This window comes from Mustela putorius, unplaced genomic scaffold (assembly GCF_011764305.1).
Source record: "Mustela putorius furo isolate JIRA1106 unplaced genomic scaffold, ASM1176430v1.1 tig00003836_pilon_pilon_pilon, whole genome shotgun sequence".
NCBI lineage: Eukaryota > Metazoa > Chordata > Mammalia > Carnivora > Mustelidae > Mustela > Mustela putorius.
Window position 1 is genome coordinate 12,682,073 of NW_025421989.1, and position 25,740 is coordinate 12,707,812.

Below are 25,740 nucleotides of genomic sequence, written 5' to 3' on the forward strand. Positions count from 1 at the left end.
ATAGCTGGTTTGTTTGTTTTCTATTTTATAATACTACATAGCAGATGTCTTATCATCTACATACATACATATATGTACACACACACACACACACACACACACACACACATTGAGGGTCTAAGTGGAAAGTTGCAGTTCTGAATCTCAGCACAGAAGAGGAACGTGAGAGCTTAGATGGAGCCCCGTGTGAGGGGCCAGGCTTCATTAGGAAACCTGACTTCAGGTTCTGGTATCCCTGTGGCCACTCTAGGGAGACTGCTAGAGTGTTTACGCACAGATTGTGAAGCCTGCAGGCCTGGCTCCGTCTGGATGTCTGTTGCTATCATGCTGTGTGTTCTTGGACAAGTCACTTAACCTGTCTAAGCCTCTGTTTTCCAACCTATAAAATGTGCTGCAGGGTATCTAGTTCCTGGATTGTTGTAACGATGAAGGGGAGAAAAGGAGTGATACACAGAAAGCCGTTAGTACAGTGCCCATCTCAGTGAGTGCTCAAGAAACGCTGGCTGTTTTTTTCTACCATCATCATTGTTGATAGTGTTAAAAACTAATTTGCAACCAAACATTATCAACTATCCATTTAAATATAAGGAAAAGCAGAGGTTTTAGAAAGCAAAATAACACCCAAACATATAGCACTTAACCGAGGTATCTTTCTAATCGTATTTCCTTTCGGTTACTATTAAAATTTGGTCACTTTTTCTGAGCACACATGGCAAGGAAGCCTGAAATGTTAAAAATTATCATGGCTAGGGGTAGCCTGGGTGGCTCAGTGGGTTAAAGACTCTGCCTTCAGCTCAGGTCATGATCCCAGGGTCCTGGGATTGAGTCCCGAGTCCGGCTCTCTGCTCAGCGGGGAACCTGCTTCCTCCCCTCTCTCTCTCTCACTACTTGTGATCTCTGTCTGTCAAATAAATAAATTAAATCTTTAAAAAAAAAATTACCATGGCTAGGATTTCCACAGGGAATTATACTTGACCAAGTTGTTAAAACCAACATTGTGAATTCAGAGAGAATTTTTTCCTTCTCATTTGTTTTTCAGAAGATTCTGCAGATTGGGAAAAAGAGCTACAACAAGAGCTTCAGGAATATGAAGTGGTGACAGAGTCAGAGAAACGAGATGAAAACTGGGATAAGGAAATAGAAAAAATGCTGCAGGAGGAAAATTAGCTCTTTCCTGAAATAAAAGAGTAATGCTTAACATTCTGTAACTGACATTAAATTCTAGATGACAACACTTGCTGAATCAGAAGGCACAAAAGATGGGTATAATTTTGAAATCCAAGATTGTTCATTTTTAGGCTGAAATTTGCCTTTTTTGCTTTTAAAAAAAAGTATATAGAAATAGTTATCCTAATAATCAAAAAGGATGTTTTATGTAATATTTCTTTAATATAAATCTATTTAGAGGTATTCATGTAGTCACTATGGATATCTTTGCCACAGAAATGCAAGTAAAATTTTAGAATTCTGTTTTCTGTGAGGTCAGAATTATAATTTATTCTTCAATTTTTTTTTTCTAAACATTTGTACTTCTTGTTGCACTTTCACTGATACATGTATGTTAAAGTACTTATGTAATGAATTGATAACTATCAAAATGACCAAATTGTACCAAAGAACCTAAGAAGAAGCACTTTCAAGACTATTTTCTTGCTAGGTATTTTCTAAAATTCCATCTAGAAGCCAAAAGGTAAGATAATGATGTTGATTTTAATGGTGTAAACATCACATAATTTGAAACTGAGAAATACCGTGCAAAGACGTTTCTTTTTCTCTGGGGCCTTTTCTTTCTTTCTTGTGTTGTTGTTTGTTTCTTTGTTTTTTTAACTATACCACATTTAATATTGTTGCTTTCCTAAATTCCACATCACAGTTTTTGTAGAAAATGGGGCCTTTTGTCCTTTTTATATTAATGACCTTCACAAGCCCATTCAGCTTACATTCTCTTGTTTTTGTTTAAAAAGTTTCAGCTTTGTTTGTCTTAATTAAACTGTTAGTCCTTATAAAATTGTGTTACTCTAAGTGCAGCTTACAGAACTTCACCGCTCAATCCTGCTTATATTATCCTACACCAGCAGGCCCATGCTCATAGGATATGGTATTTTAAAAGAACAAGGTGGCTTAATGTCAGAACACTTTTGAGACGTTGGCTTTGTAAAACGTTCATATTTCTCAAGGAAACTTTATTTCATAAAAGGGAATAGAGTTAAGATGATTCTTTATGGGAAAAAATGTACATATGTATATTTTTGACCCTATAAAAATTAGCCCATGGTCCTCTGGCAAAGGTATCGTCAGTGAGAGAACTGGATGTGTGTCCGGGCTTTACTCGTGTTTGTAGCTTGGTGTATATACTGGTGAGTGAGCCAGACCGTCTCAGCTAGGACCCCTTGGGTTATAGTAATAAACTCATGTATTCTATGAAATCGCTGACCCCATCATCAAGGGATTTCCACTCGTGGTGTAACAGTTGATGATTACTGAGTTTGGGTTCAGAGATAATGACTGGCAACTTCTTAAATAATCCTGTTGAAGGGAAAAGTTTGGATTTTTTTAAAGTAGAGTTTTCTGGAGGGAAAGAAACATGTAAAATGTTTTTAAGTAGCTGAAAGTCCTGGATGTAAGCAGATCAAAATACGACAGTGCTTTGCTCTTGGTATATGCACTAAAATTCACATTGTTGAATAAATACAAAAAGGCAAAGGTTTCAGAGAAAGCTAAGGAAAAAAAAACCTAAAATGACAATAGACGTGTTATGGTTATTACTATCAACTTTACATGATATTCTTATTGCATTTAAAAACAAGCTAATTGTGCATTGCTTTATAAGAATAAAAGACTAAAATAATATTTAATACACAGCATAAAAATACAGTTATGCTCTATTTTTATGATTCAAATAGGAGTAAAATGTTCTGCTCTTTTAAGTGATACAGGTAACTGAAATGTATTCCTTTAAAGGGAAAAATAATTTATAACCATGGTGGGTGGAAAATTCCTAAGTATTTATTACATGCCCGAAGGGTAGCCAACAAGCTATGCTGGGCATAAAAACACATACGCTTCACACTATGTGAAGATATAAACACATTAAATAAAAACATGTAAGCTTCACACAATGAATCCCACACTATGGGGATCATACCTCACCGCTCACAGTGTGTGGCTCAGGAAGTAGCAATGGCCAGCCCTAGAAGTTTGCTAGAAATGCAGGGTCTCAGGCCTGGCCACAGACCTGATGGCCCGGACTCCGCATGTTACTGAGACCCCCATTAGAATGGGCTTTACAGTTGGAGGCACATTGGACTAGCGTCCTAATGCCCTGAGGGCCGCTGAGGTTGCTGGTGCTTTGTACTTTTTACCCGTCCGCTATCATGGTTGGATGATGGTGTCTTTCTAGTTGGTGTTACAGATGCCGCCTCTGCTGTTCCAGCCGGTTCCTGCTGCCGACTCACCTTTCCACGCTGCCAAATAAAGAGGAGCCAAGCTCCCAGGGAGACGATGAATAATCCTGCTAAGTCAGATCTCTCTGATGTCACACATTTCAGAGGGAAATAACAACGCTACAAAGCCCACAGATAAGGCTCCCTGAGAACTGCTTCACGTGGTCACGAGCTTTCTCTGAGGTTCCTAAGCAGCATCAGAGGGCTGCTGGCCCCCGAAGGCTAGAAAGGATGGATGGAACCCTGTGTGGCACGTTCATGCACATAAAATCAAGTAAAAATAGTTGACAAGGTGATGGAGTATTGAACCAAACTATGTCTTTAAGGCCAATTTTAGCTATGGGGAGTCTTACTTGACAAGAACGAGAACATCTCTGTACAGTTCCAGCAGTTTATGGCACGTACGACAAGGCCACAGCTGCCCCAGCCTTCGCCCGAGCGCGCGCGACTCAAGATGTCCGAAGCTCCTCGTATGCAGAAGTGGCAACTTCCTAGGCGAAGTGGGAAATCTCAGTTTGAAAGTCTTGAAAGGTTAAACTAGAAAACCTTGTCTTTTAGGAGATACTTGTAACTCGGAGTGATTTCCGTACAGTAACCAAGATGGTTTTTCACAAACTATTATTACAAATAGGATTTTTAGGACATTTTAAAGGTTTACAAAACAAACAAACAAAAAAGATCACATCCAACTTGCCATAGGTTATTTCCTTCCTTGACCACTTTGGTATAAAAACCAGGACTGTGAATGTGCTTCTGTAAACACTTTGATTTGGTTCTTTCTGGTAATAGTGAGATTTTTCCATTTTAAAGCTAAACCTTTTTCACCTGTAAAAATTAGATGCATTTAACTTTCGCAAAATTTGTTTCAGCTTTTAAAAATATAAGTAGTAGGAATTTTGATATAGTTTATATAATCCGTTTTTTTGGGAGGAAAACAGGCCTTTTTAATAAATGATTATTTCCAGACTATATTGATAGGAAAATAAAATTACAAGATGCATGTTACAATACCCAAAAAAGATGGTGCTTATTAAACCAGTGAGTCATGGCAGATGACAAATACATATTCATGAACCTTTAATCACATGCAGTTACATATTTCTCATGAATCATCAGTTGTTTATCTGGTCCTCACACTTAGGGATTTGTTCAGATGAAGCCATTTATGATTTCAGTTGTTAAACTACAATTAGTTTTCAACAGCATTTATTCAGTGCATTCTGATCTATTTCCAATATGAAAAAACTATATTCAACTTGGTTCTGAATAAATAAACCTCATTTTTAGTGATATGTTATAATGGTTTTTCCTGAAAAACTAACAATTCTCTTACAATAAGGACCTATAAATATTTCAGAGTTATCAGGTATGTAAGCTTCTATTAGAATTAAAACTACCTTAAGAAGGTACTGAGTTTTGGGGCGCCTGGGTGGCTCCAGGATGGGTTAAAGCCTCTGTCAACAGCTCAGGTCATGATCCCAGGGGATCCCAGGGTCCTGGGATCAAGCCCCACATCGGGCTCTCTGCTCATCGGGGAGTCAGCTTCCCCTCCTCTCTCTCTCTGCCTGCCTCTCTACCTGCTTGTGATCTCTTTCTCTCAAATAAGTAAATAAAATCTTAAAAAAAAAAAAAAAGACCGTATTGGGTTTTAAGAACACATTTTACTTTCAAGTGCAGTGGGTTGTCCTTCGCAATAGAAAGTAATTCTAATCCAGTCAGCAGGTCTTTTACTCTAAAGCTCCTGCGGGATTTTTCCCTCCTCCAGTCGTGATAGTAATATTGATCTATCTTGTTCTTTCCTGATAACCATGATGAGCACTGATGGTGCTTTCTGCTGGCTAAAGCTAAAACTCACCAAGGTTAACCAGTTCTCAGTAAAGCCAAGGGGAAAGAATTTCAGCCTGTGTTTTAATAGGGGCACCTGGCTGGCTCAGTCTGTAGAGCATGTGACTCTTGGGGTTCAGTTCAAACCCCACGTTGGGCCTAGAGTTTATTTAAACAAAACAAAACACTAACCTAATAAATAGATATAGTCAACACACTAGAGGATTTGGGTAAATACCACTGAAGAATCCACATTATAATCATGAAAATAGCCAGCACATTATATTCTCCTCTGCCATATTGCACTTTGTGCAAAAATCAAAATACAGCAAAAGGACCGCATCAGTCAACAACATTCACTCCCATGGAGACACTGCAGGTTATAAACGTGATGTGGGAACTGAGCTAAATGGTGTCCTACCAAAAGAGTGTGGCACAAGATACATTAGGGCCCCAGCTGGCTCAAGTTGTAGAGTGTGTGGCTCTTGATCTCAGCATCATGAGTTCAAGCCCCACGTTGTGCCTGAAGTTTACTTAAAAAAAAGAAAAAATGTGGGGCACCTGGGTGGCTCAGTCCGTTAAACTTCTGCCTTTGGCTCAGGTCATGATCCCAGGGTCCTTGTCCCGAGGCTCACATCGGGCTCCTTGCTCAGCAGGGAGCCTGTTTCTCCCTCTACCTGCCACTCCCCCTGCTTGTGCGTGCTCTCCCCCTCTCTCTGTCAAATCTTTATTTAAAATAATGCCATCAGCAAGATTAGCATTCTTTGTTTATTGAATGAGCAGAATGAGTGCTTGTGAAATTAAGGCATGAAAACAGACACTGTTAAATCTGAACAACACACAAAAGTAATTTCATAACAAGAACATGGGATGCATGTCTTGCTGTCCTTAGTACCACGCTTTTAGGATTCCGGCTAAGGCAGTGACCCTGTGCTTGAGAACCACCAGGGAGCTTTAAAAATGCTGATGCCCAAGCCCCACTCCCCAGAGAGACTAACCGTTGAGGTTGTAGCCTGGGCATAGGGCTGTTTCAGTTTTTGTTTTATAAGTTCCCAAGTTGTTCTGAAGAGCAGCTAGAATTGCAAATCTCTGGGCCTAGGGAAAAGAGGCCTGGGGGAAAAAGATTTGTTTCAGCAAGATAACTAGGGAGCACTCAGTTGCTTCCTTAGAAAAATGAAAGGGTGGAATTGCCTGGGTTTTGGGGTTTGGGGTTGTTTTTCTTTTTTTCCGTTTAAGATTTTATTTTTAAGTAATCTCTACACCCCATGTGGGGCTCAAATTTACAACCCTAAGATCAAGAGTCACATGCTCTACCACCAGAGCCAGCCAGGTGCCCCCTAGTTTTTAAAGTCCATCCCGTGTCCTAAATGTTATTTTAAGAGAGGACTTTATAAAATACTTTTTTTTTTTTTTTAATTAGAGCAAGATGGGGAGAGAAAGAGATGGGAGGGGGAAAGGATCTTAAGCAGGCTCCACGCCCAGCACAGAACCCGACGTGGTGCTTGATCTCACAACCCCAAGATCATGACCTGACCTGAAGTCAGGAGTCAGAAGCTTAACTGCCTGAGTCACCCAGGTGCCCAGATAGATATTTTAATTGATTTCAAAGTGGTTTTTAATTTTCTGGAGTGTATGATGTCTTGAGCTTTCAGATTGACTATGTCAGATTAAACATATGGACTTAGGGGCACCTGGGTGGCTCAGTGGGTTAAGCTGCTGCCTTCAGCACAGGTCATGATCCCAGGGTCCTGGGATCGAGCCCTGCATCGGGATCTCTGCTCAGCAGGGAGCCTGCTTCCTCCTCTCTCTCTGCCTGCCTCTCTGCCTGCTTGTGATCTCTCTCTGTCAAATAAAATCTTTAAAAAAATAAAAATAAAAAATAAACATATGGACTTAGCTCCACTCCATCCACAACCCCCACTAAATGACAGTAAAAGAGTAAAAACAAAAGGTATAAATTTATAGTAAGAAAAACAGCAGAGCAGGCAACAGTAGCCAGGCAGAAGGAAGACATTTCAATGTTTCAGAACCGTGAAAGGCTCAGGAATTCCAAAGGTGTGCTCCCTCTAAAAGCAGGGGAAATTGATAAGGGAGGCGACTAGAGGCCTACCTTTAAAACTAAAAAATCATCAAGAAAAAAATGGTATGAGCAAATTATGGGCTATAGAAGCAAACAGATGAAACAGCTAAAGGTTTAAAACGATGGCTCCTGGAAAAAAAACAATAATAGCTCCTAGGATTTGGGGATGGGGAAGGGCAAGTCAGGGGTCTGCCGTTCAGGAAGACTTCATCATTTGATAAGAGCTCTTTTTTTAAAAGTTTTATTTTTAAAGATTTTATTTATTTGACAGATCACAAGTAGGCAGAGAGGCAGGCAGAGAGAGAAGAGGAAGCAGGCCTCGATCCCAGGACCCTGGGATCATGACCTGAACCAAAGGCAGAGGCTTTAACCCACTGAGCCACCCAAGCGCCCCTAAAAGTTATTTTTGAGGACACCTGAGTGGCACAGTCGGTTAAAGCTTCTGCACTGGAGTCATGATCCCAGGGTCCCTGCTCGCCCTTGCCCCCCCACCCCAAGCCTGTTTTTGCGGGCTCCCACGCTCTCTGACAAAAAAAAAAAAAACAAGGTGGTTTTTGACCAGGGTATGAGGGAAAAGTTATGCAAATACTGTAGATGAGAATGTAAAATTGTAAAACCTTTCTGAATGGCAATTGGGTAATACAGACCAAAAATTTAAATGTACAGAACATTTAGTCTAGCATTTTCACTCTTGGAATTTATCTTGAGGAACTGAACAAGCACTGCTTTCACTATAAAACTGAACATGGAAAACTACCTGCTTGTTCTACACCAGAATCTTCATTTGAACAAGTATATATAAATATGTATATATACATACATGTATGTACATATACATACATATATGTATGTATGTACATATACATACAGAGTATTATATATATATTCCTCAACTGATTTTTTTTTGAAGATTTTATTTATTTGACACAGAGAGATCACAAGTAGGCAGAGAGAGAGAGGAGGAAGCAGGCTCCCCACCGAGTAGACAGCCTGATGCAGGGCTCAATCCCAGGACCCTGGAATCATGACCTGAGCCGAAGGCAGAGGCTTTAATCCACTGAGCCACCCAGGCGCCCCAACATGCAAACATTTTAAGTGATGGATTTCACACCCACCAGATGCTCAAAAATGTAAGAAGTCTGAAAATAGCAAGTTGGTTAGCATGTCAGACAACTGGACTGTAGATATACTGCTGGCAAGCGTCTACACTGGTTCACGGAAAAAACAAAAATCGGCATCACTTAAATGAAAGCTTGAATAGGCCCTTCTCTTTGACTAGGAATTCCTCTCCTAGGGAATATAAAATGATAGAAATACTTACGAAGAAAATTGTTCTTACTTAGTAAAATGGAAGATAAAAGGAAGAGTATATCCAGCATATGTGCAAAAATGTGCTTAGTCGTGTTCTAGTGGCCTCAGCTTGCATCCAGCCCCAAGGACCATCAACACAGAATGGAAATATATACCACAGTGAACAGCAAACAACGTAAATGAGTGACAGCTACACACGAGAATGTGAATGACTCGGAATCGCACAAATGAAATGAGCAAAAAAAGAGCCAAAAGAACAGAACGACCATCTACATAACCCTGAAATACAGGTGAAAAATGAAAACTGTAAGCAGTAAAAAACTAAAACAACCACTATGAAAATCAGTACTACCGACCTAGAAAAAAAAAAAACGAACAGCCTTCTCACAATCTAGGAGAAAAAGAAAGATAGAAAATCAAAACTGCACAAAACCCGGTAGCTACGAGATCTACCACTCTATCCAAATACCAGCCCCGCACGGACAAGGGCTCCAAAAAGACCAACATTCGAGCTTGTTTCTTCTCCGCAAAAAGACTTAATGAAAGTCAGACGATCTGCGCCATCTGAAGAGAAAGAGGAATACCGCGTCATCCCCATGAGAGGAGTGCAGCAGCTTTTTCAGTCATTGGGGTAAAGAAAAGTCTCATTCTTTGAAAAAATAGGTTTAAAGGAAATCTTTGGCTTTTAACTTGAAAATATAGTGCCTGCAGTGCACCGTGGAAATGCAAATGGTAGCTGAGTCATCGCCCTGGAGATTAACCCATAACTCCCGAGCTCCCCGGATGCCTGCCTGGCAGGGACTGGCCCCCTCCCTAGCCGCCCCGACCCCTAATTGCATCTGTTTTGTTCACGGAGGCTCTGGATGTGATTTCTTTGGGATAAAGGATTTTGTTGCCTGCCTAAGAAAATGTCAGAGGTCTGCACTTTACACAAAAGAATGTTCATAATATAACGTTAGATGAAATATAAAAGGCAAATTACAAGACTGTATTTAATACGATTACATTTTTCTTTACAAAAAAATGCATGCGTATGTGTACGTTGGTCATGTATGTGCATTAAAAAATGCTTACACCAAAAGGATCCTTACACCAAAATGTTAATGCTGGCTATATGCCTTTTTGCAAGCTCTTTGTTTTTGTCTACATTTTCAGAAATGTCTGTTTGACACAGTAAGGCAAAATAAGAAAAATAAAGTGATTTCATAATAAGCAAAGAAAAAATTAGAAAGGAAGAATAATAAATAGCAGGAGTACAAAACAAAGAATCAGAAACAAAAATGATTTTTTAAGAGCTTTTTTTTTTATCAAGATAAAAAAAGAAGGCACAAATTATCTTAGGAATTAGAAATGGAATATAATTAAAGATACAAAAGTGTAGGGGCGCCTGGGTGGCTCAGTGGGTTAAAGCCTCTGCCTTCGGCTCAGGTCATGATCTCAGGGTCCTGGGATCGAGCCACATCGGGCTCTCTGCTCAGCAGGGAGCCTGCTTCCCCCGCTCTTTCTGCCTGCTTCTCTGCCTAACTGTGACCTCTGTCTGTCAAATAAATAAATAAAATCTTTAAAAAAAAAAAAAAAGATACAAAAGTGTAGTTGACCCTGCTAGCTCCGTATCCAGTAACATTTTTCTTCTTTTTACTAACAAGGTGTCTGTAGGTCAGCAATGTGCTCAGTTTGTGGGAATAAAAGTACATTTCCCAGGGGCCCCTGGGTGACTCAGTTATTTAAGCAGCTGCCCTCAGCTCAAGTCATGTTACCCAAGTCCCGGGATTGAGTCCAGTCCCACATTCGGCTCCCTGCTCAGCCAGGAGTCTGCTTCTCCCTCCGCCCCTCCCCCCTGGCTTGTGCTCTCTCTCTCACTCTCTCTTTCTCGAATAAATAAATAAAATCTTAAAAAAAAAAGTACATTTCTCAGTGTCCCTAGCCAGTGAGAATGGCCAATGAGAAGTAAGTAAAAGTCTTTGGGAGAACTCCCAGAAAAACTGAGTCAACCTTGTTCTTTCTTCCTTCCCACTCCCTGGAATATGGATGTGATGGCTGGAGCTGCAGTCGAAGAATTGCAGAGACCTTAACTTGGACAATTGAGGCTCTAAACCAGGAGTCAGATAAGTATCCCTATGAAATAAATATATTTGATGTATGTCTATCCATTGCAGTTTTTGTCTTTATTGATTTTTAAATCGTCATCTCAGTCCAATAGGAGCTTCTTCAAGTAGGCCCCTAAGATTTTGACTCAACTTAGTAGTCTTTGATATAGCTTCATTGCTTTGCTGCACGTACACACACACTCACACACACACACACACAAGATGACAGGATATTTCATACTCATCTTTTATTTTTTTAAAAAAAGATTTTATTTATTTATTTAACAGAGAGTCGGAGAGAACAAGCAGGGGGAGCAGCAGAGGGAGAGGGAGAAACAGGCTGCCCACTGGGTAAGGAGCCCAATGTGGGGCTCTGATTCCAGGATCCTGAGATCATGACCTGAGCTGAAGGCAGACGCTTAACCAACTGGGCCACCGAGGTGCCCTCACACTCAACTTTTATATTTCCCAACTCAGACCCAGAATCAGGCATTTATCCAAGAGCCATGGTTTCTACAGATGAGACAAAGTATTTATTATTCAGGAATTGTCTTGGCTCTCCTTCGCCTTTGCTTACCATATTAAGGATATAGATGGAGTTTTGGGAAAGAGTCAATGGCACGCAGAATTGATGAAGGAAAGTTCTTCAGTATAAAAGAACTCCAACTAATAAGAGGTACAAAAGGGGTACCAAATGAAGTAAGGATCTAATTAATCGTCACTAGTGATGCTAAAACCATTAGGAGAAAGATTGATGGGAAACTTTATAATGAACTTAAAACAAAAACTCTAATATCTTAAATGAGATATTAGAAAGCATTGTAGGGGCGCCTGGGTGGCTCAGTCGTTTAAGTCTCTGCCTTCAGCTCAGGTCATGATCCCGGGGTCCTGGGATTAAGCTCTGCATCAGGCTTTCTACTCAGCGGGGAGTCTGCTTCTCTCTCTCCCTCTGTGCTCTCTCTCTCTCTCTCTCAAATAAATAAATGAAATCTTAAAAAAAAAAAAAGAAGAAGAAGAAGAAGAAGAAGAAGAAGAAGAAGAAAGAAAGAAAGAATTGTATCCATGATAAGATAACAGTATGTTATACAAAAAAGAACATTCAGGGGCGCCTGGGTGGCTCAGTGGGTTAGGCCGCTGCCTTCGGCTCAGGTCATGATCTCAGGGTCCTGGGATCAAGCCCCGCATCGGGCTCTCTGCTCAGCAGGGAGCCTGCTTCCTCCTCTCTCTCTGCCTGCCTCTCTGCCTGCTTGTGATCTCTCTGTCAAATAAATAAATAAAATCTTTAAAAAAAAAAAAAAAGAACATTCAGAGAACAAGAAATAGGCCTAGAGAATTAAAATATGATGGCATAGGTCAAAACTTCATTAAAGTATTACAAGACAAAGTTAAGACCATCTTCTAGAAAGCAGAGCAAAATAGGTGGTAGAAAGGAGAAAAAAGATAAAAATTAGAACATCAGGAGGTTCCTGTGTGGCTCATTTGTTAAGCATCTGCCTTTGTATCAAGTCATGATCCCAGGGTCCTGGTATCGAGCCCCACATCGGGCCCCCCAGCTCAGTGGGGAGTCTGCGTCCCACTCCCCCTGCTTGTGTTCCCTCCCTTGCAGTCTCTTTCTCTGCAAATAAATAAATAAAATCTTTTTTAAAAAATTAGAGAATCATTCCAGAATGTACAATCTCTAGCTAAAGGAAGTCCAGAAAGAGAAAACAGAATGGAAAAAAGAAAATTATGAAAGAATTAAAGAAACTGGGGCGCCTGGGTGGCTCAGTGGGTTAAGCCACTGCCTTCGGCTCAGGTCATGATCTCGGGGTCCTGGGATCGAGCCCCGCATCGGGCTCTCGGCTCAGCGGGGAGCCTGCTTCCCCCCTCTCTCTCTCTGCCTGCCTCTCTGCCTACTTGTGATCTCTGTCTGTCAAATAAATAAATAAAATCTTTAAAAAAAAAAAAAAAAAGAATTAAAGAAACTTCCAGCACAGGGGCGCCTGGGTGGCTCAGTCAGTTAAGCCGCTGTTTTTGGTTCAGGTCATGATCTCAGGGTCCTGGGATCGAGTCCCTCATCCGGCTCCTTGCTTGGCGGGGAGCCTGCTTCTCTCTCTGCCTCTGCCTGCCTCTCTGCCTACTTGTGATCGCTCTCTCTCTCTCTCTGACAAATTAATAAATAAATAAAATCTTAAAAAAGAAACTTCCAGCACACCCATACGTGTGGGTGCACCCACGCGCGCGCACACACACACACACACACACACACACACACTTTGGCATCATCATCCTTCCAATATAGTTATGTTTTAATTGTGTTAATCTGTTTTTTACATTATTTCCAGGTGAGTATTATTTACAACTTAGTCATATATTGTCTTATGAATATAGTAGTTTTCTTGTTCAACTTTTCTTTTTTCGTCTCTGAACAATTGCCTTATGTTTTTATTTGCTTGATTTTCTATACCCCCATTGCCCAGTTCTTTTCCAGAGTCTCTCCTACAGATACATTCAGCACAATCTCATTTCTTTTTTTTTTTTTAATATTTTATTTATTTATTTGAGAGAGAGACACTGAGAGAGAGTATGAGCGAGGAGAAGGTCAGAGAGAGAAGCAGACTCCCCGTGGAGCCGGAAGCCCGATGCGGGACTCAATCCCGGGACTCCAAGATCATGACCCGAGCTGAAAGCAGTTGCTTAACCAACTGAGCCACCCAGGTGCCCCACAATCTCATTTCAATACATTAGTACATTGTGACACCTCAGCTAGTTTAGTCATTTTATCTACTTCCAGAGACATCCCTCCAGGAATTCCACGCCCTTCTGCTCCAACCTGGACAGTTTGCTCTCTTGAATCAGGGCCTCCTTTCTTTCTTCCTTCCTTTTTTTCTTTCTTTCTTTCTCCAGGCTTTCCCCTTTTTCCCTTTGTTGGGTCCTTTTCCCCTGGATCTCATATGGTTCTTTTTTCTCAGTTACCCCTTTGTATGTCACCCAAGGTTAAGCTATGCTTCGGTAACAAATGACCTTAACACCCCGCTGATCTTCAACAACAAACCTTTCTCAGGTGTCCCTCATGGGTTGGCTGTAGCCCTATCCCTTTTCTTCCCAGGACCAAGGGGATGGAGCAGCCCCTGACTGACATCGGTCTCAAACCAGAGGGAAAGAGGGTGTAGCCAGAGATGGCCCTTAAGCCTTTGCTCAGAAGTGATATGTATTTATTCTGGCTATATTCCAATAGCCAAAACAGGTCACATAGCCACTCTTGAGTTCATTCTGTATCTATACTTTGGGTATATGATTCTTGGTGGGAAAAAGTTTTCTTTCAGGATTTTTTTTTTTTTTTTTGTAATCTTTATACGCAATGTGGGGCTTGAATGCAAAACCGCAAATCAAATCAAGAATCAGATGCTCTTGGGGCACCTGGGTGGCTCAGTGGGTTAAAGCCTCTGCCTTTGGCTCAGGTCATGATCCCAGGGTCCTGGGATTGAGCCCTGCGTCGGGCTCTCTGCTGAGTGGGGAGCCTGCTTCCCTTCCTTTCTCTCTGCCTGCCTCTCTGCCTACTTGTGACCTCTATCTGTCAAGTAAATAAATAAAATCTTTAAAAAAAAAAAATCAGATGCTCTTCTGACCAAGTCAGCCAAGTGGCCCATCTTTCAAGATTTTAAGGTTGTTGCTGTCCTGCCTTTGAGCTTGCAGTGTTGTTGGGAATGCATTTCTGATTCTTGAATCTTGACATGTGACCTGTCTTTTTACTCAGGAAGCTTTTAGGATTCTCATTTTGTCTCTGTGGGGTGATGTGGGAGAGCACGTAAAAAAGCATTAGAGGCTCTTCTCCCCTAGAAGCAAATCTATGTGTAGTATTTTACCATGATGCAGGAGTAAATTTGGTGGCATGCGACAGAAAACCCAAAATTACAATGGTCTAAACTGGATGTGTATTTCTATTTCACATCAATAAAGTCTATAGGAAGGCAAGCAAGGCTAAGTGTGCTCCAAGAAGCAGTCAGGGACTCTGGCCTTTCTAGTCCTTTGCTCCCTAAAGGGGTTATCTGGCTTCCTGGCATCTGGTTGATGGAAAGGGACAACAGGCAATGGCGCTGTCTTCAGCCCCGTAAGAAGAAACCAGCCACACCTCATTTCCATTCCTAGCCACTTGGCCAGGCTTTGGTCACTTGGCCAGCCCAGCTCCAAGGGAGGCTGAGAAATATGGTCTTATTTTCCATGTCCATCTTCCCAACTAATAATTGGGGGGGGGGGTATTACTAAGGAAGAGGAAGAAACAGATCTCAGAGTGGGCAACAAGAAGTCTCTACCATGACCTAAAAGTGAAAATCTCTCTCACACACACACACACACACACACACACACACACCAGCGTAAATCACAGAACAGTTTTAATCCCTAACATCTCGTGTCAAGTAAGAGACTTTTTCTTTTTTCTTTTTTTTAAAGACTGATTTATTTCTTTAAGTCAGCTCTTCACCCAACATGGGGCTTGAACTCACAACCTTGATTGAGATCAAGAGTCACGGGCTCTACTGACTCAACCAACCAAGCACCCCCAGAGACTTTTTAAAGAGATGAAATGGTGGCCTCTAGATAGTGAGAGTTGAGAGATGGGGATGTGTAAACCTGGAAAGTGATATTTCTTAACCTGTTTTTGGAAAATAAAAGTAGAACATACAAACAAATGTGCAGCTTGATATATCTTCAAGCAAACCTCCCAGTGACCACAACACAGGTCAAGAAATAGGACATTGCCAGCCACCCAGCATCCATGATCCATGATCCCCATCACCACTGCCTTTCCTGGAAGACCTACCTCCTCGTCCTCCTTTATTTATGGTTCACCCAAACGTGCATCCCCAGGTACCACAGTTTAATCCTGCCCATTTGTGTCTATGTCTTTCAAATTGTTTTTATCTGCAATTTCCCCTCCACCCCCCCCTTTTTTCCATTTATAATTTTTCTGCAGAAGAAACTGGGCCCTTTGATCCCAGCAGCTTGAATGTTGTGGATTATGAACTCCAGATGTGGTTCCAGGAGCCACCGTGTACTGGGAATTTCCTGGACTCGAGTCCACTCTGTTTGATCACTGGGTCATAAGCTTGGGAGACATAAAATGGTGCCGGCTTCTCTGGGTGGGAGCCACGGATATGCAGTGCCTGGTTCATTCCTTCGCTGGGGGTTGCAAAATGGTGATATTCTATTTCCAGATGGTTAAAAAGCCAGTTTCGTGTATATTTCACCACAGGTTTTGAAAAGTTGAAAAAAATTGTGTGTTCAAACATTTGTGCTGTCCGTTGGTGTATATAGGAAACAAAACTGGAAGGGTATATGGCAGAGAGTTAAAGATGGCTGTCTTGGTGGTAAGACTATAGGTGTTCATTTTTTACTGTATCTGCCTGAAAGTTTTTCATTTAGTATATATCACTTGAATAATATAAATCATTGGGGCACCAGGGTGGCTCAGTTGGTTAAGCGGCTGCCTTCGGCTCAGGTCATGATCCCAGGGTCCTGGGATCGAGCACTGCATTGGCTCCCTGCTCAAGGCAGAGCCTGCTTCTCCTTCTCCTGCTCCCCCTTTCCCCCTGCTTATGCTCTCTCTCCCTCAAATAAACAAATAAAATCTTTACATAGATAAAATGGCTATTCTTATGTTATGTGAATTGCACCTCAATAAATTTAAAAATATGTTATTAGATAGATTATATATGTATTTTATATCTAATACATGTATTACATATTATACATGTATTATATATTTTAAAATATATCCTCGAGACAGTAAGGTAAATTTGAAAATGGACTGGATACTGGATGATAGGAAAAAATTATTGTTAGAAATTACGCATTGGGGGCGCCTGGGTGGCTCAGTGGGTTAAAGCCTTTGCCTGCAGCTTGGGTCATGATCCCAGGGTCCTGGGATCAAGCCCTGCATTGGGCTTTCTGCTGAGTGAGGAGCCTGCTTCCCTTCCTTTCTCTCTGCCTGCCTCTCTGCCTACTTGTGATCTCTGTCAAATAAATAAATAAAATCTTTAAAAAAAAAAGAAATTGCGCATTGATAGTGACACCATGAATACATTCCTCGGCCCTTTGGGCCGCCCAGCTCTTCTCCCCGGGAGTCCCTCCCCTGCCGCCCAAGACTTCCCCATGATCCAGCCGCTGCCACCACTATAGCCCAGCTCAAGCTGAGGGCCTCCAGGACCCCAGTCAGCCAGAAGTTGACAACCTGTGCCGGTCATTAGGCTTTTCCTCTCTAAGCTTCACGTCTGCCCACCCAGGTGCCTCGGTGTTCACCTTGGCCAGCGGCTCCCCGTTAGGCCCTGCCCTTGGGAGGCGCTAGAGGGCAGGCTGGAGGGGCGAGAGGACTTGTCTCTGGGCTTTACCGGCCGAAATTTCACCTGGCCGTAGTTAGTTTCAGCAGTAGCAGCTAATTCCCATTTGCAGCTTTCCCCCAGAACCAACCTCATGGTGCCCCAGGAGACCCCGGCATCGAGGCCCCGTCATCACAGGTCTGGTCCCGCCCTCCCCAAGCTGGTCAGCCTCAATCATTCCAACTGCTTTTTTTTTCCCCCCTCCAGTCCCAGGAGCAATTCCTGGAAACGCCTACCTTAGTGTTTCCTTTTTGCCTTTTTGGCTCTTCAATATATGGGCTAATCATTCTTCCCCCCTCCCCCCAACCCTTGGTTAATCATTCCTTATATTACATTTTATCTGTGGAGTAAACGTCTCGTTGACATTATAACCAAATTTGCTGAGTGGGGCTAATTGCTGCTGCGGACTAATACACTCAGCGGCAGATTTTCGCCCAGACTTTTTCCTTGGCACTTACATTTCCCTGACCTTCCTCTGTTGAAGGTGGATTTGGAGCTCATTCTCTTGTTTCAGTCCTTTTGCTGCCTCTTCCCTTGCTCCGCGCTTCGGTGACTCGGTGACTGGCTTTGTCGTGCACAGAACAACATGAGCTTGGGCTTGGTTACAAATTTGGCAAGTCAACCGGCTGGTTGCTCTTTGCCCGTGGCTCTTTGGGCCCCCAGCCAGTAACAGGAGTCTGGAGGGAAGTCTAAGCAGCTGCCTACACTCTTTGCCCTAGGGACTGTCCCCAGGGCCAACCCGGAGTGGACACTGCTGGCCTTCAGCGCCTAATTTAATTCTTACTGCACGGAGTCGGAGTGGGGGTTTGGTTTGCACAGCCTTCTCTTGGTGAGTACTTTGTGTGTGACCGCACATGACCTTCTTTCTTCCTCCCGTTCAGCTGGGCTCTCTTAGATTTCTTCCTCTCATTCGGGGGCCTTCTCCTGACAAGTTTTGGTTCTCTTAGTCTCCTTTTCTTGCATGCTTAAAAAAAAGGCTGGGGAGGGCGCCTGGGTGGCTCAGTGGGTTAAGCTGCTGCCTTCGGCTCAGGTCATGATCTCAGGGTCCTGGGATCGAGTTCCGCGTCAGGCTCTCTGCTCAGCAGGGAGCCTGCTTCCCTCTCTCTCTCTCTGCCTGCCTCTCCATCTACTTGTGATTTCTCTCTGTCAAATAAATACATAAAATCTTTAAAAAAAAAAAAAAAAAAAAGACTGGGGAGGATGCCGTTTGGTTCAGTCGGTGAAGCCCCAGCTTTCTGGGGAGAAACCAACCCTTACGGAGCTACTCTGGGCTTTGTCTGCTTTGCGTGTTGTAATGTCTTTTGGTGTCTTTGAAGAAAACCAGCCACGGTGTAATGGGAAAATGGGAAATGAGGATTCGATTCCCGAGTGTGGCCCTTTAAGGCTGTGTTCTCCAAAACTGGGCAATCTTTTCGTGTAACACTTCTTGGCTACGATATTCGTTAGATCCTGGAGAAAAATGACCAATTGACAGATCCAGAAATTATAATATCATCTTGCAGTTAGAATTGTTTTGTAAAAAAGAGCTGTTGAGAAATTGGTCCTTTAAGATTTTGTTTGCATCTTGTGTTTTTGTGGGTGTGTCCATGTATGTTATACACGGGAGCTATTTTCTTTACCTCCTGATGGTATTGCTAAGATTAACTTGTACAAGAGCTCTGTTTAGTTGGTTTAAAGGCAAGCACTTGTAAGAATGGGGTATTTTATTTTAGTTTTTAAAACATTTTAAGGTTTTAGTTATTTATTTGACACAGAGAGACAGAGAGACAGAGAGTGCATGCACACAGCAGGGGGAGTGGCCTAGGGAAAGGGAGAAGCAGGCTCTCCACTGAGCTGGGAGCCCCATGCAGTGCTCCATCCCAGGACCCTGGGATCATGACCTGAACCAAAGGCAGACGCTTAACTGACTGAGCTACCCACATGCCCCAGAGTTGGGCATTTTATTTTATTTTATTTTATTTAAGATTTTATTTATTTATTTATTTGACAGAGAGAGAGAGAGAGAGATCACAAGTAGGCAGAGGCAGGCAGAAAGAGGGGGGTAAGCAGGCTCCCTGCTGAGCAGAAAGTCCAATGCGGGGCTCGATCCCAGGACCCAGAGATCATGACCTGAGCTGAAGGCAGAGGCTTAACCCACTGTGCCACCCAGGCGCCCCAGAATTGGGCATTTTAAAACTCAGAAAGATGGAAACTAACGCAAACGTTGAAGTTGAAGTTCACATGATCTTGGGAAATATTTGGCATTAAAGCTAATTTAAGTCTATCGGTTTAATTACAATGGACATGTCTTTAGCATTATCACCATTGAATGTAAAAGTCTGTGTTATTTCTATTGCAAATTTTGTCAGAAAAGGGAAAAAACTTAGAGCTTTGTCTAACACTCCATGAAGTTTTATGGGTGATCTAAGACTGGAAATAATGAGGGTAACAACTCTGTATGCAAGGAAAATGAGACTGGTTATTTAAATAGGGAAAAGTTAAAGCAAAATCTGACTGTAGAAAAGGAAAGTTGTAGTAGAAGGCTTCTGAGAAGGAAGTCTTTGGTAAGGAATTTTGTACATAGGACTAAGATTATAGAGAAGGAATACAGAAAACATTTATAAGGGAGTAATCAACACCTGGGGAAGAAAAGAAAGAGTAAAAGAGCAAAATAAGGCAGAAGTTGAACAGTAGTAAAATATTAACAGAAGCCTTAGCTGATTCTGAGGAGTTCCAGGGTTGGATTACCCTTCAGAACCATCCTAAATTAGGGGAAGTGGGTTGAACTTCTAGAACAGCCATTTGATGTGACTACCTGGGAAGAGGGAACGGCTGTCCCAAGGCAGCTGTCTTCGGTCAAGGTCATCCCTGATGGCTTTAGAGTTGGGAATGGTTGGCAGCCTCCTCACACCTTAGAGTCTTTCATTCCTAATAGAGATTGCGGTCAGTGTATGACTGCGGCCACAGCAACTCTGATCCATGCAGTGCCCTGGATCTTTTTGTTAAACTAAGTTTATATCAACATGGGAGATGACAGGAAAAAGACTGCATGAAGTCTTTAAAAATTCATCTTGTTGCAGGGTGCCTGGGTGGCTCAGTTGATTAAGCATCCACCTCTTGATTTGGGCTCGGGTCAGGATCTCATGGTCATAAGATGGAGTCCCACGTCTTAAGATTCTCTCCTCCATTGCACGTATTCTCTCCCTGTCTCAAAGAAATAATAAAAGAAAAAAATGTTTAAATATGTCTTGTTGGAGTAAGAGTTTTAATACCAAGTACGTGGTATAGGCTTGGGATTTGGTTTTCCTCTATCAAAATGACAGTTCTTTGAGATTAATGGTCTAAATGGTGAAGGTTTTTATCTTTTTTTTTAAAGATTTTATTTACTCATTCATTTGTCAGACAGAGATCACAAGTAGGCAGAGAGGCAGGCAGGGAGGCAGGCTCCCTGCTGAGCAGAGAACCCCACTCGGGCTTTATCCCAAGACACGTGATCCTGAGATCATGACCTAAGCCGAAGGCAAAGGCTTTGAACCACTGAGCCACCCAGGCGCCCCAAAGGTTTTTATCTTTAATCTGTCCAGAACAACAAAATTTGTATTTTCTCCCGTTTTCTTGACTTGAAACGATTGAAAATTAAACCTGCCCCTTTTTTCCAGAAGTCCTGTAAACCAAAGCTAGAGAACTTGAAGTAAACCTCCAAGAAAATCACCACACTGGCCCATGCTTGTCTGTTGCTTCATGAGTCACTCAGAAAGATCACCAGAACAAGTTTGTTCTAGCCATCCTGATTTGATGGATCTACCATTGGAAATTCCAGACTTTGAAATGATTATGGATGGGAGCAGTTTGATGGATCAAGGACAGCAAAGAGCTGGATGCAAAGGTGACCCATCAGCTATTGTCCAATGCTGAGGACCCTCCAAATTGTTTGATTCCTCAAGGGAATAATCAACCAGACCTTTATGAAGGGTCTTACATAAGCTCGTAACCCTTATGAAGACCACAAAACACTTTATAATGGCTTCGGTACTACATCTAGACTTAATTAAATACTAGCCCCAATATTCCCTGAAGAGCCTCAGAAGAACTAAAGAATGGGGATTTGGATACCCTACTGGCACTAAAACCAGCTGGAAATATAATGAATCCTTATCCCGGAACATCTTACACAAGAAACGGTTGGTTCACCATATTCAACAAAGCACCTATTATGGGTGAAATATATTCTTCAGTGGATCCAGAAGTATTTGGTGGGGCCCAATCATCAGATAACTATTCAAAAGTAAGACATTTGTAGTAGTAATAATATATTTATGCTAAAAATAACCCCAAGACGGGGACCCCACCAGTTCTAAAATATCTGTAACTTAGAGGCGCTGAACCTGGAGAAGACTGGCGAGTAGACTAGACCATAATGCCAGAAACAGGTTGTTTTGTTTTTGTTTTTAAGTAAGTCCTGTGCCTGACATGGGCTTGAACTCCTAGCCCTGTGATCAAGACCTGAGCCAAGATCAAGAGACTGATTAATCAACTGAGCCACTCAGGCATGTGTGCGTGCAGGCGTGTGTGTGTGTGTTTAAGAGATCTTAACCCATGAATATTTTGTGTTCTTTACCATTGTCTTTATAAACATAGTTTCTATTACCTTGAAAGTATATAATTAAAGCTGAGTCTTGGGGAAACCAGAACAAAATTCATGAATGTCTATACTCAAATATATAATATATGTATTTGAGATTTGAGTTTTTGAAATGCAGGTACTCTTCCAATATTCCATACGTGACAAGAACTTTGGATGTATCCACCTGCTGGAGCTGGCTCCCCAGTGTGTGCCGATCTACTAGAACTCTCTGTGGCCTGCCATCAATATGCCTGAGCAATCTGGGTATGAAGTAAAATCATTTTCTCAATCTTTTCGTGTCTGCCAGAAATGTGGAATGTATAGCAAACACTAAAATTGGCCAAATTCCTATAAGGACTAAAATCAGGGTTAACTCAGAAGGATGGTATTGGATAATCAAACAATAAGTTCTCTGTTCTCTGAAAAGGCAAATACTCCTTTTGCTACAACAACCCAAGTAGTATTCAACAAAAATGAAATTTAATGCTTTTTTAATTTAAGATTTTATTTATTTATTTGACAGAGAGAGAGATCACAAGTAGACAGAGAGGCAGGCAGAGAGAGAGGGGGAAGTAGGCTCCCTGCCAAGCAGAAAGCCTGATGTGGGGCTCGATTCCAGGACCCTGAGATCATGACCTGAACCAAAGGCAGAGGCTTAACAAACTGAGCCACCCAGGTACCCCTGAAATTTAATTCTTTTTTTTTTATTTTTAAGATTTTATTTATTTATTTGACAGGCAGAGATTACAAGTAGGCTGAGAGGCAGGCAGAGAGAGAGGAGGAAGAAGGCTCCCTGCTGAGCAGAGAGCCCGACGTGGGGCTCGATCCCAGGACCCCGGGATCATGACCCGAGCCGAAGGCAGAGGCTTTAACCCACTGAGCCATCCAGGCGCCCCTGAAATTTAATTCTTGATGAAATAATACTCTTGGCTGCTTTAAAGGTTAATAGGAGCTTTTTTTTTCTTTGAAAATACTGAGGTGGACTAGTCAAACTAGCATGGCTAATTTAACTCCCATGGGCTCTTCGAGACATAGCTCAGATGTTACCTAAACCTTCCTTAAATTGCTCTACCACCAGAAGAAAATAGCCTTCAAGAAATTATCTTGCAGGGACGCCTGGGTGGCTCAGTTGGTTAAGCAGCTGCCTTCGGCTCAGGTCATGATCCCAGCGTCCTGGGATCGAGTCCCACATCGGGCTCCTTGCTCCGCAGGGAGCCTGCTTCTCCCTCTGACTCTGCCTTCCACTCTGTCTGCCTATGCTCGCTCTCGCTCGCTGTCTCTCTGACAAATAAATAAATAAAATCTTTAAAAAAAAAAAAAAGAAATTATCTTGCATAACTGTTACCTGTATCTTATGAATTATGTTGTTTGTATATGTCCCTGTCCATTACAGGCCTGGGTGCCCTCATTCTAAATCATGTCTAATACAGTGCTCAGAATGAAGTAGGTGCTCAAATGTTTAATTCATGAGTGAAAATTTTCTTTTTTTCTTTTTTTTTTTTAAAGATTTTATTTATTTATTTGACAGACAGAGATCACAAGCAGACAGAGAGGCAGGCAGAGAGAGAGGAGGAAGCAGGCTCCCCGCTGAGCAGAGAGCCCGATGTGGGGCTCGATCCCAGGACCCTGGAATCATGATCTGAGCTGAAGGCAGCAGCTTAACCCACTGAGCCACCCAGGCGCCCCCCCATGAGTGAAAATTTTCTATTGCCACCAAGTTTATCCTGGGGTGATCTTGGTCCTGTGGCTGGCTGAGGTCTCAGTGTAACTGAGGACTGTTACTACCAGGAAACTCTCCAAGAGGTTGCACAAAGGTATATCAATGGGAGACGAAGCACGAGAGACTGTGGACTCTGAAAAGCAAACTGAGGGTTTTGGAGGGGAGGGAGGTGGGGGGATGGGTGAGCCTGGTGGTGGGTATTAAGGAGGGCACGTATTGCATGGAGCACTGGGTGTGGTGCATTAACAGTGAATCTTGGAACACTGACAAAATAAAGTAAAAATTTAAAAAAGAGGTATATCACCTTGGGGAATTAAGGGTTTGGCTTTCATCTGTACAGTTTCCAAAAAATGAGTACCTTGTATCTATTCAGAGGCTTTAGTAAGTACTGGGAGCTTTCTGAGTGTTCTATTCTGCCGGGCAGTGGTGATCAGGAGTTCAATGGGCACAGTCCTGACCCTGACTTCATTGACCGCCTGGCTGGGGGGAAGAGTCCATTCAACAAGCCTTTCCAAGAACTGGACTGACTTGGGGTGAGAAGGACAACATGCTAGGGATGGATAACTTGCTACACCCAAGACACTCGGCACCAGAGGGGCTTCCTGGAGGGACCACGCAGAATATGTTCTCTCCAAAACACAGCCCTCAGGCCTGATTTACAAAGTCAAAATGTCCCTTTATTAACAATAAGCAATGAAAGTGGTTCACTGGAGGGAAAGGTACACATCTCTACATTCTCTCTCTAGATAAATTCACATTAGGCATGAGGAGGATGAAGCCTTCGTCCCCACCCTAGGAATTAAGCTTGTGAATAGGGCCATTATTTTTGAATTTCTCTTTTTTTGGAACAAGATTCTCTCTCCCCCAAACTCCGCAGGGATGGCTTTGTCAGCTAGGCTTCCCTGACTCACCCTTTTCTCGGTTTCTAATCTAATAGAAACACTGCTTCTTTAGATTTGTCAATACCTTTGATCATGTTATAGGGTATTGTTGGAGAAGAAGATTTTCCCTCTATCCTGCAACATTCTTCTAGCTAGTCTGAGAATCAAACTGACAAAGGACAGATTAACAAGAGAAAATAATTTTTTTTTTTTTTTTTTTTTTTTTTTTTAGTTTTTGATACAGGGCTCGACCCAAGTACCCTGAGATCATGACCTGAGCCAAAGGCAGAGGCTTAACCCACTGAGCCACCCAGGTGCCCCTAAAATTTAATTATATACATATGAGGAATCAACACAGACATGAGTGTCCAAAGACAGACAAAATGAAGTATAAAGGAACTCCTGAACCAAGAAGAGAGTAGGGGTCTAGAACTTCAAAGGGAAGGAAAGCAACTTTCATGAAGATGAAAAAATAAATGTTTGGTAAACAAGCATTTGGTGGGCCACCCACACAATGGGACACAAAGAGGAATTTGATCAAACAGGCTTGCTGGGTTCCTTCTTGTCTACCATACCTAGTTCTTGTCTAATACAGTTACTTATGGTGCTAGCTCTCTCTCAACAGGTCCTCTGGATTCTTTTAGGCAGTTAGGAATAAGTAAGAAGGTTTCTTTCTGAGTGTTTTTGGCCATTACTTCTTTTCTTTTTTTTTTTTTTTTTAAGATTTTATTTATTTATTTGACAGAGAGAGATCACAGTAGACAGAGAGGCAGGCAGAGAGAGAAGGGGAAGCAGGCTCCCTGCTGAGCAGAGAGCTGGATGCAGGGCTCGATCCCAGGACCCTGACATCATGACCTGAGCCAAAGGCAGCGGCTTAATCCACTGAGCCACCCAGGTGCCCTGGCCATTACTTATTTTCAACTTGAAATAATCTGCACATTAAAGTGGCACATTTTGGAGGAGCTTGCCCTTGTCCCTTACAGTTTGATGATGTCTGTAATTTACTGTCAGCAAAAAGTGTAGTAGTAGTAGCAGCAGCAGCTGTGTGTGTGTGTGTGTGTGTGTGTGTGTGTGTGTTGCATTAAATTAAGGGCTGGCAATGACTCAGGACCTGACCCCGCAGGGGTGGTCAGCTGTATTAATCATGGAGTTCATATTCCATGTTACAGTTACAAGTGCTTCTGTCAGTCATAGCTCATCAAACCAGCAGCTTTACTAAGTAGCAGAATGAAGGTTACAAATTGGTTTTCAAGGGCATCTGGGTAGCTCAGTGGGTTAAGCCTCTGCCTTCAGCTCAGGTCATGGTCTCACGGTCCTAGGATCGAGCCCTGCATTGGGCTCTCTGCTCGGCAGGGAGCCTGCTTCCCCTCTCTCTCTGCCTGCCTCTCTGCCTACTTGTGATCTCTCTCTGCCAAATAAATAAAATCTTTATTAA

General features: G+C 42.3%; 1 protein-coding gene across 3 annotated transcripts in view; it reads left to right on the plus strand.

Moving 5' to 3' along the window:
* Positions 1 to 4,735, plus strand: part of SYAP1 (synapse associated protein 1) — a 32,797-nt gene extending 28,062 nt beyond the window's left edge. For all 3 annotated transcript variants that reach the window (XM_045089335.1, XM_045089334.1, XM_045089336.1), the window contains one exon: positions 1,040 to 4,735. In XM_045089335.1, coding sequence (XP_044945270.1) covers positions 1,040 to 1,167 — 128 coding nt within the window. In that variant the 3' untranslated portion in view covers positions 1,168 to 4,735. The remainder of the gene's footprint in view (positions 1 to 1,039) is intronic.
* Positions 4,736 to 25,740: the final 21,005 nt, after the last annotated feature.